General features: G+C 48.8%; 1 protein-coding gene across 3 annotated transcripts in view; it reads right to left on the reverse strand.

Annotated features, from left to right (window-relative positions):
- LOC129343921 (zinc finger CCCH-type antiviral protein 1-like) overlaps window positions 1-17009 on the reverse strand; it is a 47332-nt gene extending 30323 nt beyond the window's left edge. Inside the window, exons 1-6 of one of the 3 annotated variants that reach the window (XM_055000318.1) lie at window positions 16657-17009; window positions 7467-7599; window positions 4788-5037; window positions 4536-4667; window positions 3642-3779; window positions 3054-3164 (exon numbers count right to left, since the gene is read on the reverse strand). In XM_055000318.1, the coding sequence (XP_054856293.1) occupies window positions 3054-3164; window positions 3642-3779; window positions 4536-4667; window positions 4788-5037; window positions 7467-7599; window positions 16657-16973 (1081 nt within the window). In that variant the 5' untranslated portion in view covers window positions 16974-17009. Of the gene's footprint in view, window positions 1-3053; window positions 3165-3641; window positions 3780-4535; window positions 4668-4787; window positions 5038-7466; window positions 7600-11343; window positions 11759-16656 lie in introns of those variants that run through there. The other 2 variants (XM_055000319.1, XM_055000320.1) reach the window with 2 other exon arrangements.
- Window positions 17010-18921: the final 1912 nt, after the last annotated feature.

The raw sequence follows: 18921 nt of genomic DNA on the forward strand, positions 1-18921 counted from the left end.
AACAGAGAGGGGAACATTCTTTGTGAGGTGGCCAGGAGCTCTATGCTGAGGGCCACACACCTAAGGAAGCTCTCCTCTGGCCCTTCCTCTTGTTTGAAACACTGGCCACAGCCTCCTTCCCTTCTCAAGGAGCAGAGAAAGCGGCGTTCCCAAAGGAGCCCTAGGGCGGTCTGCTCCAACTTCATCTTGGCTAAATTCATTGTGCCAGCCGTTTCAGGAGCCAGCAGTGCCATACTTTGGAGAGGGAAAGGCCAAGGCTCTCCCCAGGTTATGTTAATGAGTGGCTATAACTTTGGGTGGGAGATGGGACATCGGCATGCCTACCCATTGCCACAGGGGCTTGCACCCAGCTAGACCTAACAATGTAATCTCATCTGCAAAGACAAGTCTTCCTGAGCACCAAATCTGATTACCATCAAGGATCCAAATGGGTTTGATTACTTGTACCGGCCCTGTCTGAACATCCTCCTATCAACCTGCCACAGGCAAGGGGGGAGTCTCCACCCTGCCAGCCCCTTTTGCAACCTGTCAGCCTTTTTGTCCACTCCACCTAGAGGCAATCACCTTTTTGTTCCCTTTCTGAGAAACCTTCTTTCTAACTCATTCAAATTCAGGAAATTCACATATTCGCACATGGGGTTCACCCCAAATTCTTGCATGTTACAATTATTTCTTTGGAGATAGATCAAGATGGGTAGCTGTGTTAAGTCTATCTGTAACAGCAGGGAGGGAAAGCAAGAGTCCAGTAGCACCTATAGTCTTATAGGTGCTACTGGACTCTTGCTCTTTTAATTATTTCTTTGATATTCATTTGTGCAGGCTCCTAAAACTATTGCTGTTCAGCTAGCCAACGGCAGGCAGCCTCAGCCCCTCCGCTGGCTCAGAGGCTGCCCACTTTCCTCTTCTCTGGAACCAGCCATCCTTTTCCTTGGGACCATCGGAAGCTCTGCCTGAGGTCCTCCTCTCTCAATCTCTGGACCATCCAGGCAGACACCGTAGTCTACCGAGCTCAGACGACTGAGGGTAGGTCAACTCCTTCTCTGTTCACCCCTTTCCTCTGGAAACTTTCCCCTTCTTTACATCTCTCTCTCTCTCTCACACACTTCTCCCTGAGGCCATTCCCAGGTGCAGAATTCCCTCTCAGCCAGAAACTTGGGTTTCTTTCACGCTCTCTTACCTCACGTAACTCTCCATGTGCAGGTCCCTCAGAACACCACAATGGCACTATTCTTATGCTCAAGTACTTTTTAAAATTTCTGCACCCTCAATAAATTCTAACTTTTCCAAACTTTGCTTTGGAAAAGAGCTGGTTGTTTTGTGGTTACTGGTAGCACTTGGAGCTTGCCTGCCCATTATCCAGGTGAAAGTACCCTAAATCACATGTTCTGCCCCCCTAATTGGCAAGTGTGTAAGTTTTCCAAGCTAGCCAGGCTGTGGAAGTGGAAAGAGATTCCCCCCGGACACTGAGCTTAATTCCTCCAAACTGGTTGCTGTTCTGGGTGAAGTCCCAGACCCAAGTTAGAGAGTCCACATGTGTCTAAGGAAACACATGAAAGGAGCACATGTGGTAACAATGCCCAAACACACACTGATCTTTTCAAGGGGTGGAGTGGGGAACGAGGCTCTGGGACAGCCTTTTTCACACTCAATCAAAAACAGCATCAACCATGAGTCCCCCTTCTAGTCTGAACCACTGATTCACTGAGTTTTTCCTCATGTACAACACACACACACACACACACAATGGACCCATAGAAGGCAAGTGTCGGCTGGCGGAGCAGTGCAGTGTTCTCAAGTAGGAGCAGGGCTTTTTTTTGGCCGGAACATGGTGGAAGGGAGTTCCGGAACCTCTTGAAAATGGTCACATGGCTGGTGGCCCCGCCCCCTGATCTCCAGACAGAGGGAAGTTTAGATGGCCCTCCGCGCCACCATGCGGCGCAGAGGGCCATCTAAACTCCCCTCTGCTTGGAGATCAGGGGGCGGGGCCACCAGCCATGTGACCATTTTCTCCAAGGGCAACCCACTGAGTTCCACCACCTCTTTTCCCAGAAAAAAAGCCCTGAGTAGGAGAGAGCTCCAATACGGGCAGTGCAGCAACATTTTTTTAAAAAACTGCTTCATGTTTATGTTTTTCTTTTTTTATAGGGCTAATAACTTTGTGTTCTGCTGCTGCTTATTGCTGCTACGTTCACTCATGCTTTGTAGTTTTGTTTCCAACTTCCCACAATGAGCGGTAATTCCAAATCCTTCCTTTTTATGGCTGCAAAATGGGGCATTCTTGCTGCCAATCTTCTCCATCACGCAAGGGCAGGCAGGCAGAATGACTGGGTGAATCCTCTTCCTCCTACCCAAACAGATCTATGTTTTCCCCATAACCTTTTCTTTTGCTCTGGGGGCAGGCAGAATTGTTTTTGAAAGAGGTTTGCCATTTAACTCACAAAGAGAGCCCTGAAAGACTACGGAAGCAATCCAAAACAGGTCTACTCAGGTGTAAGTCCCATGTTATTCAATACTGCTTACTCCCAGGGAAGTGCCTTTCGAACTGCAACCTATGACTGAAGTCTTCCTTCCAAACGTTTCCAAAGCTGATGGTGGGGGGGGGAGGGTCTCTCCTTGCAAGAACCCGATTGGCAGCGAGGTAGAGAATGCCATTTCCTGGGTAGTGATGAAGGGGAGAGGCATTCATATGCATCGGTCTCACTGACCCTTCCCAGCAACAGAGTTAATGAATAACGTAAGGTCTCTCTCCCCTTGGGATCTGACTGGTGAATGCTGCTCAGGAAAACAAGCTGCTGCCCTGCCAGGAGAGCCCAGGGCCTGCCTGCTGCTGGAAGGTACAAACTGAAACAAAACACGCGGACTTTTTGGCGGGAGGGACTTGTTAAAATTTTGTTTCCCAGATTTGGTGCAACGTTCCAAAGCTGCTTTAACAAGCCAAACCAGCGAGTTTTGTGTGTATTTCTGGTTCATTTATTTCTTTATGCACACCCCTAGCCGTTACCCCTAAGTAGTCTAGATAGAAAGTCTGTCCCAGCTTTCTCTGTTGGGCTTACTTTTTCTTTTGCAGAACTGCCAGACGTAGAAGAGACAGATCTCATTATTTTTCTTTTTCTCTTCATCCTGGGTAGATTTAGGAGGTGGTGGAGGAGGAGCTGCTTTTACACCTGTAGGAGAAAAGAAAAAAATCAACACCTAAGAAAAGCCACAAGGGCTGTTGGCACAATAGGGATGCAGGAAGAGGGTCCCCTAATACCGGACTTCAAACCATTGCCAAATAGGATGGCATCCACAAAATGCCTTTCAGCAAAGTGCTGGTCTTTCTCTGGCAGGTCACGACCCATCACTGAATCGCAAGGTTACCGGAAACAGACTGAACCAGTGATGAGACGCCCGTTTCCCGGAGAGAGAAAGACAGAAGGAAGGGGGAAAGCCGACAGAGAGAAGAACCCTGGGAGACGCAAGTCTCTGTGTTCACATGTGAGGACACCAGGAGCCTCTAACAGAGAACTCCCGGCACCGGCACCAAAGTACTATGCCCAAGACACTTGAGGGAAACCGTAACAGCTAAACTGATACAGCAGCCAGTCTGTAGCGTAACTTTGACCTGAGAGAGAGGAGGATATACATGTTATGATGGATACCTGAAATCTGGATCTGTTTCACTCTGGCTTCTGGCCTGGGCATGGGAGTCAAACTGCCTTGGTCACCATAACGGCTACTCTTCACTGGGAACTCCTGCCCCACTCCACGGCTTTTGAGATCACGGGTGGCGGGCCTCTCTGGAACGGAAGGCAGAGGGGTGTTGGGGGCCACTGCGCTTCAGCGGTTCTGTCCCTTCCTGGCTGACCACGATCCGGAGGCAGTGCTGGGGAAAGAGCTGTTTGGACCCAGGGCACCTGTGGCGGTGGTTCTTCAGGTGTTTTCCTGCCCTAAGCCCCCCTGGGCATCTTTATTGTATTTATTTATTTACTTCATTATGCCCCACCTTTCTCCACAACGGGACCCAAAGCAGCTCACCTCATTCTCCTTTCCACCATTCTGTCCTCATAACAACCCTACGAGACTAAATAAACAACAGACAAGGCACACAAATATGGAGACAGTCAACAGTCAGACAGGACTCCAGACACTCCCGGACAAAGTTTGTGAGTGTCTGAAAATACGGATATATCCCAGTACATACCAACGGTTGCCTAAATGAGACTGTCAGCATTCTGCTCTGGGCATCTCAAGAGTGGGGAGATCAGCTCTGCCTTTATCCTTCATCAAGGATAAAATGGAGGAGAGGGGAATGAGGGAGAATTACACAAGCCACCTGGGGTTCCAAACGGGGAGAAAGGTGAGGTATCAATGAAGTAAATAAACAAAATAAACTTCACAAAATTCAGCTGGGATCATCAGCTTGCTGAAAAGTATGCCACCGTTCACTAAACTAAAAGCAGGCCCCCATGGTTCAAGCTGGAACTATGGCTAACTTTTGCTGCAGAAACACAGAAGTTATTTTGGGCTTTATGTGAGAAAGTAAGTCGGCTCACGTTGTTGAAGATGGTCCATGAAAACATGCAGAAGGGAAGCCTGGTCAGGTGATGATTTGTGCTCTCCCTCAATTCCGACGATATGTTTCTTTTCTTCTCCATGTGTAGAAACTGTGGGGTTTGAGGGATGTACTAAAAGGAGAAAGATGATATTTTGTGACAGATGATAAGGAAGGATAATTCTCAAAACCAGAGTGCAGGAGAGGGATTCAGCTGGCTCCACCTGCTTGCAAAACATCAATAAACACTCACCTTTCTGTGATCCCAACTCTCTAGCCAATTCAGCAGTTTTGTGATCACAGATTGTCTGGATATTCCAAGCCATCTTATCATCCACACCTCCTGCAAGCAGCAGCTTCAGAGTATTTGGCTGCAAAAGGTTGTGGGACCTTTTGCATTTGAGGAAACGACATTTTCCTCTGAGAAAAAAGCGACAAACATGAAGTTTGTTGCAATTATCTTGTTGGCAATTTCCTTCTCCTTTGTTGTAAAAATTGCATACCTGGAATAGGAGACAAGGAGAACACATGAACAGATTTTAATCTAGATCACGTTAGATGACACTAAGCTACACATACAGAAAGCAAATATGACAGTCTTTGCATCTATTTTACATCCAGTATTGAGACCTGGGCCGATTCCAGACGGCCCTCCCCATCCTGAAACATCGCGCGTCATCGCGCGGAAAATGCGAAATATCGCGTTTTCTCACGCAAGTTTTGCGCAACGTCACGCGAAACTCACGCGAGAAAACGCGGTATTTTGCGTTTTCCGCGCAACGATGCGCGACGTCTCGGGACGGGGAGGGCCGTCTGGAATCGGCCCTGGACATAACTAGCATTGCACTCTTAAGCACCATTGCATTTTAAAATGCTATTGAGCCTTTCAGTATCTCTTACTTATGGTGCCAAGGCTATTTCTATCCAGCCTGAGTTGCGTTATGCTTATTCTGCAACATGTGTATGCCGCAATGACATGAAAGCACAGCAGAGTCACAGGTACCTCCATTTTTGTTGTTGAAAAGGAGCAAGTTCGTAGCCCTTATGGTCATCAAGAAAATGGCTACTCTGGAGGGTAGACTCTATGGCATCATAGCCAGCTGAGGCCTCTCCCTTCCCCAAGCCCCTCCCTCTCCAGGCACTACCCTCAAATCTCCAGGAATTTCCCAGCTCAGAGCTGGCAACCCTATCATCAAGACAGGCTGGGAAGTGTATATAGGGATTGCATAGGGCCATCCCAGAAGCCAGAAAAGTTGCCACACGGGGTGCCAGAGGAGCAGCTGAGAGCTGATGGAAGGGGAAGGGAGGTAGGACTAAGAGAAGAAGGGTGCTGTGCTGAGATTAAGAGGGGGGCCCTGACAGGAAGGGTTCTGAAGTATAAAAGGCATTGCAAGTGAACCTCAAGTGGCCAGCCCATTGCCGTGCCCAGAAGTGCCTCTTGCTATCGTGCACAAAGACAATTCCCAGTTTGATCAAGCACCAATCCATCCGCATGGCAAAAGGCAGCTGCTCCAGTGAACGGGGCTTTGTTTATGCCACACAATTCTAGCTTGTAATAATCAACTAGAAAGGGGAGGTTGCTCAAGCTCTGAAACACTTGCATTACAGATGCTCCCCCCTCCGTCTACCTGAGGCTGCCTCTCTCTTCCACGAGACTCTCCTTTAAAATGGTCAGAAAACCCTGGAGTTTCCCTTGCTGGGGGACCAAGACAGAACTAGTCCGTTCAGCAGCACCAAGCAGCGAAATGTTTTCTGGAACATACCATTTCAAGCCACAGGGTAGCAGCAATGGTAATCCAGTATGCGAAAGACATGCTCAAAACTAGCATCCTCCTGAACGTGCCAACTGTCTGTATAGAAGGAGCTCTCTTCCCCCCTGCGGCACCATTCAAACAAGCTATCCATATGCACACAAATTAAGATCTTTGTTATTTGAGTCTACTGGACATACTATAACCTGGCACAACCGCTAAAAATAACTCTAATCTGAAGAACCGGGTTTGATTCCCCACTCCTCGGCTTGCAGCCAGCTGGGTGACCGTGGGGCAGTCACAGCTCTCTCAGAGTTCTCTCAGCCCCACCCACCTCACAGGGTGTTTTGCTGTGGCGATAATAATGACATACTTTGTAAATTGCTCGGAGTGGGTATTAAGGCATCCTGAAGGGCAGTATATAAATTGAATGCTATTATTATTATTATTATTATTACCTTTTTATCTATAGCGTGATTCTGAGATAATGTAAAAATAGCACCACAGATCTGTTAACATGGTCACTTTAGACAAGAGAGAACCTTATTAGTTCTGTCTCAGTGACTACAAGGCCTTATCATATCCCTTTTAAAAAGCCCTCTCATAGCACTAATCCTGTAATAAGGGACCCCTTGGTTGATATAGAATCATCGAATCATAGGGCTGGAAGGGACCTCCCGGGTAATCTATTCCGACCCCCTGCACAATGCAGGAAATTCACAACTACCTCCCCCTCACGCACCTCCAGCGACGCCTGCTTCCATGCCCAGAAGGTGGCAAAACACCCTCAGGATCCCTGGCCAAACTGGCCTGGGGAAAATGGGCTACCTGACCCCAAAGCGGCGATCGGCACCACCCTGGGCATTGAAGGAGGGGCTGTGAGAACTGAGCACTGATGTGACCCCTCCTGCCTTCCCTCTCACGATCTGCCCAGGCTCACAGAATCAGCACTGCTGCCAGGTGGCCGTCTAGCCTCTGCTTAAAAACCTCCAAAGAAGGAGAGCCCACCACCTCCCGAGGAAGCCTGTTCCACTGAGGGACCGCTCTGACTGTCAGGACATTCTTCCTACTGTTTAGCCGAAAACTCTTTTGATTTAATTTCAACCTGCTGGTTCTGCTCCAACCTTCTGCGGCAACAGAAAACAACATCTAAACAGTGCTATGGGATCAACACAACTCACGTCAGGCAACAGGAAAGGGTCATTCTGGAGAAGCAGAACACGCAGCTCATCTTCATTCAGGCCAGAGAGTTCATGATTCTTCAAGACTTTTCGGTTTGTCTCTGAGAAGACGTCATGAGAATATTTACAAGACCTGGGAACAAAGGGGAAGAAGAGGAAATCATGAACAATCGGCCTCACACAACAATCACCCTGTGAGGTGGGTGGGGCTGAGAGAGCTCTGATGGAGCTGTGACTGCCCCAAGGTCACCCAGCTGGCTGCAAGCAGAGGAGTTGGGGGGGGATAAAACCCGGCTCTCCAGATTAGAGTCCTGCCGCTCTACATCAAACTGGCTCAAATAAGAAGAAAAACATCTAGACAGGATGTTGTAGGCAAGGTGTTTGCAGGTGGGGCTGCTAGATTTCCAGAGGCTCAAACCCTAAGACTTGTTTGGGGGGCAGAGTTTGGGAGCTACAAAGCCATGCCCCACAGATCAGGAAGAAGAACTGAGTGGTTAGGGCATCTGGAGATTCACAGAGCAGTCTAGCAATGATTGGTGGCTCAGGACCCAGCTGGATGGATATGGGAGTGGAACGAACGGCAGAATCCTTCAGGTTTCCTCCTCTTGCTTCGAAGTCTGCCCCTGCCCCTAGAGACCGTGAGTCAGGTCAGCCTGGAGGCCTGGCCATCTGACATGCAGAAGGTTCTGGATTTAATCACGAATATCTCCAGTTAAGAGGAGGAGTAGGGATTTTCTCAGCCCTCTTACATAAGAATAGCCATTTCTCTAGCAAAACTACTGCATTTACAACATAAAATTAGCATATAAAATGGGTCTGTGTGTCATATTTATGGAATTTAAAATATGCCTCATGTTTTGACAAACAATGGACCGGTAAGATGATCCAGTACAAGTTCACTCCTCCTGTTCCTAAATAGCTTGCAAAGGTTAGCCAGACCAACAGGAAACAAGGAAGTTTTAATGCAAGTCGCTCCAAGCTCAAAGCACTTTCTAGTCATTCAAAATCTCAGGCCAAGTGAGACAAAATTAAATAATCAGGACATTGTCAGGAGTTGCATAAGAAATTGTGGAATAAATAAATACAAATTTTGAAATACCATGAAAAATTCTGAATAATTTAGCAGTAGCTTAACTGTGCTCCTTGCCATCACTTTTTTTGGCTTGTAAACAGTTTCATAGTCAGGAGTTCTTCAGGATTTAAAAAATTAATTTAGGGGTTCCTCCATGTAAACACGCCTTAAGAAAGCCTGCCGAAATCTCAAAATTCAAAACAGTGGCTGAGTAAGATTTTTAGTGGTTAATGGTGGGGTGTCATGGTCCTTGCTCTTCCCATGAATAGCAAAAACAAATTAAATATCCCATGACCAGCCTTGATTCTGAGAGAGAAAGGAGGGCTACATAAGTATGCAAAATAGCAAAAATGCAGGATAAAGAAAAGTAAAATAAATTATGCAAATGCAAAGTAACAGAACCTATCTATACATTTTTACAGGTCACAGAATGCATCTTTTTTGGGTGCAGGAGTGGATTGCCCAAACTCAAAATGTTACCGTATCAGATTCCACACTAAAATGAAGAGTCCACTTTGACACACACTGACTTACTATGCAGATTTCTCGCCCCTGGAGGCCACCAGCTGGTACATTCAGTGCCCCCCTGGCAGTTAATAAGCCACAGGCAGCAAGTCCACCCAAGACCCCCCCTCCTTCATATGTCCTTCTCCCAAAGACAGACCACACAAAATGTGCACTGCAATTGTGCCCTCCCCCCCCCCCCAAGCCAGCACTGCAATTGTGCCCTCTGAGGAAGGGGGCTCTAGTCAACCAAAGCAAAAACCTTTAAAGTGCCACAAGAATCCTGTTTATTTTTGCTGAGATAGAGTAACATGGCTACCCATCTGGAGATAACAACAAGGACTCCTGAGTTTCCTCCCCACCCCGTTAATACCTTTGCTACTCATTCTTGCGTGAGCGACAACTTGCAGCTACTCTGACCAGAAAAAGAAACAAAATCATGTAATACATTTGAGGCCAACCAAACTGACACAAAACATTGTACAAGCTTTCACATTCCACAGAACCTTTCATCAGGCAGATGTTCCAAAAGCTGAGGGAGGAAAAAAGGAAAATTTCCAGGTCCCAACCTCAAGACCCTGTTGCGCCGGCCTTTGGTGCTGACAGGCTCACAGTTGATTGCTGTAGGAGTTAGAGCGGAACCACAAGTGACAAAAGGCACAGGTTGGACACTTGTCAGCTTCCCTCAAGTTTTGATGGGAAATGTAGGCAGCTTGGCGGAATGTTGGACAAGCGACAGTTGAAAAGTCCATTGGACAGCAGTCGGAGAGCCAAGCTGCAAGACCAGGACGCCTACATTTCCCATCAAAACTTGAGGGAAGCTGACAAGTGTCCAACCTGTGCCTTTTGTCACTTGTGGTTCTGCTCTCAGATTACAACCGCTGCATTCTGGGAAGAAGAAATCAGTCCCATTGTGTAAAAATGCGTATCTTCCTGCCCCTATTTGTACCTGCGGTCCCTTGCAAGTATCTTACTATTCAACTTCATGTGTGCTTTAGCCCACGAGAGCTTTTCAGTCGCCACAGGGCTTTTATCATTTTCTGCTGCGACAGACATGTCAAGGTTACTTTTCCAGAATTCTACCACAGAGATTTCAAAACCAGCTCAGATTTCAAAGCTAGAATCCAGCACAGGGCGAGGGGGGTACTTATGGCTGGAAGCAATTCCAGAGGAGTCAAACTAAGACTTCAGCATGAAACTGCTGAATTAGAGAAGAAGTTTGATACCATTTTCTGAGAACGTAACAAAGGCCTTGGATTCCTCAGTCATTCCAGGAACCTGCCTAGCAAAAGTAACAATATTGTGCCATGACCAATTACTGTTATTGTGAATCATCATAGTATGTTCTCCGTTGCATTTGAATTTTACCTAACTATTATCCTATTTCGTACTTCTGGCATTCCATGGCCATTTACAACTTTTATTCTTCATAACCTTGTACATATAGTGAGGGCACACTACATACAACGGGCTTTAGGCCCTAAAAACTGTGCCAGAAGACTCCCGCGTACTTAAACTTGGATAGTAGTTTAATTCTACAAACAAAAATCTCCCCTCAAAAGATGATGTCTCATTCCATGGAGCTCATGAGCCAACAGAACTCTTCACATTTTAAATTTGTTTCCATGATGGGTGGCTGTGTCTGTCTGTCTGTAGCGGTAGAAAAGACCAAGAGTCCAGGAGCACCTATAAGACTAACAAAGATACCACTGCATCTGAAGAAGTCAGCCGTGACTCACGAAAACATACCTTACCACAAATGTTGTTAGTCTTACAGGTTCTACTGAACTCTTGCTCTTTTCTAATTTTATTTTATTTATTTAGATTCCAGTGTTGATCATATTGACTTCTACTATGTAATCCGCCTTGGGGTTCAGTGAGTATGGCTGACTATAAATAACATAAATAAATAAATACCCCATGGGACCCAGAGCAGCTTATAAAACCATTCTCCCCTCCTACATTTTATCCCCCCAACAACGGTGTGAGATGGGCTAGACTGTGTGAGTGAGACTAGCCCAAGTTTCCCCAGCAAGCTTCCATGGCAGAACCGGGATCTGAACCCGGGTTTCCCAGACCTTGGTCTGCCACTCTACCCTTATTCTCTGCTGGCTCTCCACACGAAGCCCTTCATTGTTGACTTTCCTCTCCCTTCCCCTCCCTTTCCTTGGATAAGCACCCGCTGAGCTTTGCGCAGGCCTCTCCTCGCCTGGGCGCTGGCCACCAAACCTTTGCTCGCTGCCGGACCCACGGAACATTTCACCGAGGCAACAAGCTGCCCTCTCCTTCCTCCTCACTCACCCTCTGCCACTGGCAGGCCTGTAGCACCGGCCCTGGATGTAATTCTTGCAGATGTGGAGACAGTCACAGCCTCCACATTCATTCCTCAGGCACAGCCTCACGGAAGACACCGCCAGCACTCGGCAGGAAAGGCCCTGGCGAGCGACCAGAAAGCGCTCGTTCCCGGCCTCCTGCAGGATCCGCTCCAGCTGCTGGCCCGGCAGCTCCAAGTGCTGGGGGAGCGCCTCAGAGGGCACACCCCCTCCTTGAGCACAAAGGATCTTCGTGATGAAGCTACACACAGCAGGATCGGACATGTTCCCTCTCCAGCCTGTCTCCGTCTCGGGACAGAGCTCAGAGTCCTCAATTACGGGAGCAGATCCGGCTCCACCTCCTCTCCTTCAGCTTGTAAGAGAATCGAAACTGAAGGCAAACACAAACACAGCCACGCCAGAGAAAAGACAAGCAGATCAGCTGCAGGATTAACAGGCTCACCTGATAACCAGAACTAGGCATGCAGGCTGGCTAGCTTAAGCTGACTGAATCCCGGCTGCTGGGCTGTGCTCTATAGCCTGCTTATCTGTTTTAGCGGTTGGTGTTGCTTTTTCATTTATATTTTAAGTTGTGCTTAACTTGCAAATGCAATCAGTCTTAGAGGTCCATTTCTGAGCCAAAGGTGGAAAAAGCTGCTGTAGCACAGGCGTTGAGTGGTTTGGCTGCAAATCAGCGCTCTACCGGTTTGAATCCCACTGCTGCCATGAGCTCAGTAGGTGGCCTTGGGGAAGCCACTCCTCTCAGCCCCAGCTCCCCAGCTGTATTGTGCGGATAATAATAATACTACCTTGTTCGCTGCTCTGGTTGAGGCACTGATCTGTCTAGAAGAACGGTATATAAGTGCTGCTGCTGCTGCTGCTGTTATTAAAAAGTCATGCCCCGCTATCCTCAGGACACAGCAATATATGTGGGAGGAATCAGTATGCACACACAGCCATGCAGCACAGCTCGCCAGCCCTTACTTGCTAGAGGAGACCGATGTATGCCATCCAGGGGCACATGCAGAAGGGAAGAAAGTACAACCAGGATCCACACAGATCCTCATGGATCCTATGTTTTTTTTAAATAGGAAAAACACAAATGAAACATCTAATCACATATCACAGCCAGGTCTACAGACTGAAATATAAAAAACACAGATCCAAAAATATTTGGCGCTGCCACGGTGAAAAAACATGAATCTGAGACGCCGATCCTCATGAATTCATATGATTTTTATACTGAAACAAAACAAAAAGGCTGTCATATTTTAGATCATGATCGAGTCTACAGAGAGCAACAAAACAATCAAGCATCCATGAATCCGTGGCGGTGCCATAGCACAAAAACATGCTCAAAAAGCACAGATCCTCATGGATCCTCTTGATTTTTACATGGGGTCACCCAAAATCCACCACACGGTACCAGATCATGTCCATTGCCACAAATGGCAACCAAAAATTCAGGCATTCACTGCTTCGTGGCACTGCCATGGTGCAAAAACATGCATAAAAAGTATAGATCCTCATGGATCCTCTTGATTTTTATGTGGGGCCACAAAAAATCCACCATACAATACCAAATCATGTCCACCGTGTGTTTGCGCCATGGCGGTGCCACGAAGCGGTGAACGGCTGAATTTTTTTGTCGTATTTGTGGATATGGACATGATCTAGTATTGTATGGTGGATTTTGGGTGGCCCCATCTAAAAATCAAGAGTATCCATGAGGATCCATGCTTTTGAGCCAATTTTTTGCGCCGTGGAGGTGTCATGAAACGGTGGATGGCTGATTTTTTCTGTCCCATTTGTGGCAATGGACATGATCTGGGATTGTATGGTGGATTTTGGGTAGCCCCACGTAAAAATCTAGAGGATCCATGAGGATCCATGCTTTTGAACCACATTTTTGTGCCGTGGCAGTGCCACGAAGCGGTGGATGGCTGAATGTTTCTGTCCCATTTGTGGCAATGGACATGATCTGGGATTGTATGGTGGATTTTGGGTAGCCCCATGTAAAAATCTAGAGGATCCATGAGGATCCATGCTTTTGAACCACATTTTTGTGCCGTGGCAGTGCCACGAAGCGGTTGATGGCTGAATTTTTTGGTCCCATTTGTGGCAATGGACATGATCTGGGACTGTATAGTGGATTCTGGGTGGCCCCATGTAAAAATCAACAGGATCCACGAGAACACGTGTATTTTACGCATGTTTTTGCGAAGTTGTGGTTCCATGAATCTGTGGGTGTCTGATGTTTGCGGCACTGGATACGATCTGGGATTGTATGGTGGATTTGCGGTGGATTCACATAAAAATCAAGAGGATCCATGAGGATCCATGCTTTTGAACCACATTTTTGTGCCGTGGCAGTGCCACGAAGCGGTTGATGGCTGAATTTTTTGGTCCCATTTGTGGCAATGGACATGATCTGGTATTGTATGGTGGATTTTGTGTGACCCCCACATAAAAATCTAGAGGATCCATGAGGATCCGTGCTTTTTTAGCACGTTTTTCTGCCATGGCAGCGCCACTGATTGGTGGATGCATGATTGTTTTGCTGCTGTCTGTAGACTAGGACGTGATTTATAATATGACAGCCTTTTTGTTTTGTTTCAATATAAAAATCGTATGAATTCATGAGGATCCGTTTAAAATCATCTGGATCCGGCTTTTACTCACTCCCATGCAGAAGTTACCACGTACACAGAGGAAGGAAAGAGGGCTGCATTGAGCCTTAAATTTAACCCCTCCTAGGGGCAGACAGAGGCTCTGGCCAAAAGTTGAGGACAGTCTTAGCAGCTAGACAGAGTATGTTTTGCTACTGGGCTCAGTTTAAAAAGCCGGTGCCCACAAGGAAAATGAAGGAAATTATCTTACAGGAAGAAAGGCACTGTGGGGTTTTCACAAACAGGACACAGAGGTTAAGTGCTTCCCCTCATGCTATCTCCAACCACGGGGGTATTCAGAGGCGATTGGACTGAGGGTCTCCAAAGGCCTAACCCATAATATGCAATACACAATGGGCAAAATCCACAGTACGCAGAATGCCCGTTGTCAGAAATAAAAGGCTTCAGGTGGATCCCTTCAGCAGTTCCCAAACCAAAAGAACAAAAAATTGGTTGCCCCTGAAAAAATACATTCCAGTCACCTACACTGAACAAATATCGTTTACTGTTTTTGTATTTCTAATTTTTAAAAGACCTGTAAAAATACATGCAGATTGAACAAACTAGCCCAGATACAGGAGAACAAACATAAAATTGTCCTCTGACACAATTTTCCTGCCATCCCCTCCATGGTCAGACCCTAAATGGACACTCAGGGCTGACAAATTTGCTCCTTGTTTTCCCCCCTCAGCAATCTAACTTTCTTTCCTTCATCACTGGTTGTTACTGCCCATTTAAAACTTAGTGAACCAGGACTAGTACATCACGGAAAGATGGGCAGGACAGCCACCTGTCCATCACTCCCCCAATCAAAATGTATGCATTTTCCTGCATTCATTTTTATGGGGTCTAACAGACTCGCTCCAGTTACATCTAGAGCTCTCTCTCTATATATATATATTTTAAATCCTCTGATTTAAAAGGAAACAGTGAGTGGAAGGAGGCTAACAACCTCATTTTATTATAAGCCTTATTTTATTATAAAAAAATACATGAAGTGGCACAGGTTAGGAAGAAACTGTTACCTAGTTTGTACCATTCAGGGAATAAAGATTGGAGGGGTACGGGTTTTTTTTTTCTTCAAAAAAGAGTACCATTATGGGGCTCTGTAAAGACACATCAGTCTTTTCTCTTTTAAAGAATGAATTAGTTGTTAATGTTTAAAATCAATCAGCTTTTGAGCACCAGGGAACTCTTGGCTCACACCACGGCCGCCATTTTGTGGTTCATTGTGTGGTTCAATGAGAAGGCAGCCATTTTTATAGCTGAGCAGTGGTACAAAGCATTCAACACAGAGACAGATTTATTTGAAGCAGACAGCCCAGCCAAGCCTCATCTTGCCAGATCTCGGAAGCTAAGCAGGGAAGGCCTTGCTTAGTAATTGGGTGGGAGCCCTCCAGCAAAGACCAGGGCTGCAGAGGCAGGCAAATGGCAAGCCACCTCTCTTAGGCCCTTGCCTTGAAAACCCTATGGGGGCGGGGAGGCGGTCACCATAAGTCAGCTATGACTTGATGGCGCTCTCTACTACTAAATAAAAGTCCTGGTCATGATTTAAAAATGAGGAATTTTTCTGGTGACAAACTTGTTCAAAAACAGGGTTTCATTTGGTGAGGTCAAGCCAGCAACCCAATCCATCCCCAAGATTGTTATCTCCTTTTTTGTGTGTGCATAGTGGTACTCACCAGTACCAAGTATGGCACTTTTTGTGGGGGAGGGACTGTCCCAAGTAATGAGGGGGGAACTGGGGGAAATCAGTGCAACCTTAAGAGTCCCAGAATTTTTAAAAACCCAGAAAAACAAAAAAGCGGTAGTTCTCTGGACCACCAAACAAATCAAGGACCAGAGTCCAGGGTTGTTCCTTCACTGGCAATATTGATCTTGGCACCAGGAATGTTTCTAGGATAAACCAGGGCAGGGGATGCCCACTTGCAAAGACGACCTCCCCCCTTTCTGTGCTATCCAGCCACTTGCATTCTCTCTTTCCACATTGGGGTCGGAACGCACAAGTGAAGTCACGCAGGCCCGTGAGAAAGGAGCTCTTTCATCTTAAAAAGTTTGGAGAAGTGGGGAGAGAGGCCATGGAGCCAAGCGGGGCAACACCAGAGGAAACACCAAACTAACATTTGGGCTGCGGCTGCTCTCTGGCCAACTTTTTAAAAAGCGCAAATGCCTTTAAACTTCAAAACGACCATCGAAGTTTCTCTCGTCCCGGCTCCAACTGGGAAGTTTCCCAACAAAAAGGCAGCGCCTAGAGAGCCGCAGTCCAGCGGAACCTTTCAGAGTTTGGCTTCCAGGCCATGTCAGGGCGGGAAGCAGAAGAGAAAGGCGGCCTCGCTCTGGACACAGGCTGGCTACGAGGGAGGCCGCCGCCACGAAGCGCGGATTCCCCAGAGAGGGCTTTGATGCCGCAGCCGAATCAGTGGGAGCCAATCGGTTCGCCGTTGGTTGGATCGCGCCCCTAACAGTTCGATTCTTCCCTAGCCACCCACCGGCGCGCCCGCCCCTGTTGCAGAGCAGGGCAGGATGACTTTCCCCGAAGGAAGCCAGGCGGCCGGCCGGCCCCGCGCCGGAGCCTCCTTCCGCGCCCGGGCTCCTCCGGCCCCCTGGCCCGCCTCTGCCCGCCAGCTTTTTACCTGACCCGACACCTGCCCAGTAGGTTGAGCTTGCAGAGGTGGAGCCGCTCGCAGCCGCCGCCGCACTCCATCCGCGGACACAGGCGCACGGCGGAGACGGCCAAGACCCAGCGGGCAGGGGCAGGGGAAGAGGCCGCGCCCGCGGCGCCCGCGCCCCCGGCCTGCAGAAAGCGCTCCGGGGCGCCCTCCTCCAGGATCTGGCGCAGCTGCTGCTCGGGGAGGCCGGCGACGTGGCCGGGCAGCTGGCCCCACTCCAGGCGGCCCTGCTGGCTGCACAGCACCTTGGTCAGGAAGGCGCACACGGCCGGGTCTGCCATGGCTGCGGCTGCTGCTGCGCCCAGCGGCTCGTCGGCCAGAATCGAAACCGAAGGCGAGCGGGCGCGCCGGGGGCTGCCCTTCGCCGGCTCTCCTCGCCAATCAGCGGCCGGCGCTCCGCCCGAGCTCCACCCGCGGCCGGGGCTGAGCCCCGCGAGGAGAGCGGGCGTCTCCGGGAGCCCGGCGAGGCCGGCGTGGCCCGGCGCGCGGGTTTGCGCTTGGCGCGGGGCTGCCCTTTCCACGTCCTGGGTGCTTTTCGGCCGCTCAGCCCGAGACCTGCGCCCGGCGCTCTCCGCGAAAAGAAAGCCCCCGCCGAGCCCGCGAGCCGCAAAACGGCCCGAAGAGGATGGGGAAGCTTCGGCAAGAAAGCGGCTCCTGCCCTTCCCTCCAGGGCGGTGAAGGAGGCGCCGTCCCAGGGAAGCCCCGAAGGCGCCTGGGTGGGTCAGAGGCCCCTTGCCGGCTTTTCCAGGGCCGCCCTCCGAGTCTTGGTGTCCGGGAGTCGCGCCACACAAGACACCTTACAGGGGACGGTCAAGTGAAAGCTCTTCGGCTGGTTCTCCCATTGCGGATACACCTGCGCTGCTGGGGCGACGGAGCACACCTGAAGGTCAGGCCGCACAGAAAGGAAGCCGCTTGAGCGTCCCCCTGTGAGATGTCTTGGGTAGAGAGGCTCTAGCGGATCAGCTGGGGATGGTTTTTGTAAGTGAATAAGTAACAGGTGCAGGCCTAGCTGACCTGCTGCCAAGTATCAGCCCTGACTTCAGCTTCCTAGCGTGGTGACCACCTCCAGGGTTATCTCGGGGATGCAGGCAGAGCAAGCCTGTGCTGATCTACTCTGGGAAAAGTCCCAAGGGATTCAATGGGGCTTACTTCTGGGTAAATGTGAATAGGATTTTTAGGTGGAAAGTAAAACGCGGGTCCACACAGATCCTGATGAAGCCTTTCGGTTTTTTTAATAGAACACTCATGAATCTAATATCAAATCATGTATCACTGCCCCCTCCACAGACTGAGCCATGAAAACTCAGATCCAGAAATATGTGGCATTGCCACAGCGCAAAAATGTGAATCCGAGGCAGGGATCCTCATACATTCATACGATTTTTTACCTTGAAACAAAATTAAAACCCCATCATTGTAGATCATGGCTTAAGCTATAGGCAGCCCCAAAACAAACATGCACCCCCTGCTTCATGGGGCCACCACGCCTCAACCACAGACTGATCCACAAAAATCTTGCACCCATAGATTTGTCATATTAGTAAATCCAAAAAGGGGGACTCGTGCAGGTACAAGCCCTCATAGACTCGGGATGTTCCCGCGATATTATGTCAGCCGCCTTAGTAAATGGACTAGGCCTGGAAACCCACGAACTAGAAGGCCCCATTGTCTTTGAGCAGATGGATGGGTCAAGCATGAGCCATGCCCCCTATGAAACGGAGCTGGTGCCAACCGGGATGGGAAAACACTGGGAAGCTCGCACCCCAAGGTAGTCAGTAATGTAGCCAAATACCCCTTCATTCTGGGTAGCCGCTGGCTCTGGGATCACGACTCCTACATCAAATGGCCGAAGGGGATGATCACCTTCAAAGGGAATCAGTGCAGCGCGCATGCGTGGACGAAGAAATGGGATGGGGCCGCGCCTTCTCCCTTAGATGTCATCCTACTAACCGAGAAGGAGGTGGGAGCCATCCCCCGCAAGTACAGGGATCTCCGCCTGGCTTTTAGCGAGGAGGAGGCGGACGAACTCCCCCTGCACCACAACACTGACTGCGCTATCGAACTAGTTCCCGGAGAGAAATTGCCCAAAGGCAAGCTTTACTCAATGAGCCCGGCGGAGCGCCAGGAACGAAGAAAGTTCATAGATAAAAATTTGGAGCGAGGCTTCATTCGACCAGCTAGCTCCCCTTGTGCCGCCCCCGTCCTATTTGTCAAAAGGAAGGATGGAGG

Source organism: Eublepharis macularius, chromosome 16 (assembly GCF_028583425.1).
Source record: "Eublepharis macularius isolate TG4126 chromosome 16, MPM_Emac_v1.0, whole genome shotgun sequence".
Classification (NCBI taxonomy): domain Eukaryota; kingdom Metazoa; phylum Chordata; class Lepidosauria; order Squamata; family Eublepharidae; genus Eublepharis; species Eublepharis macularius.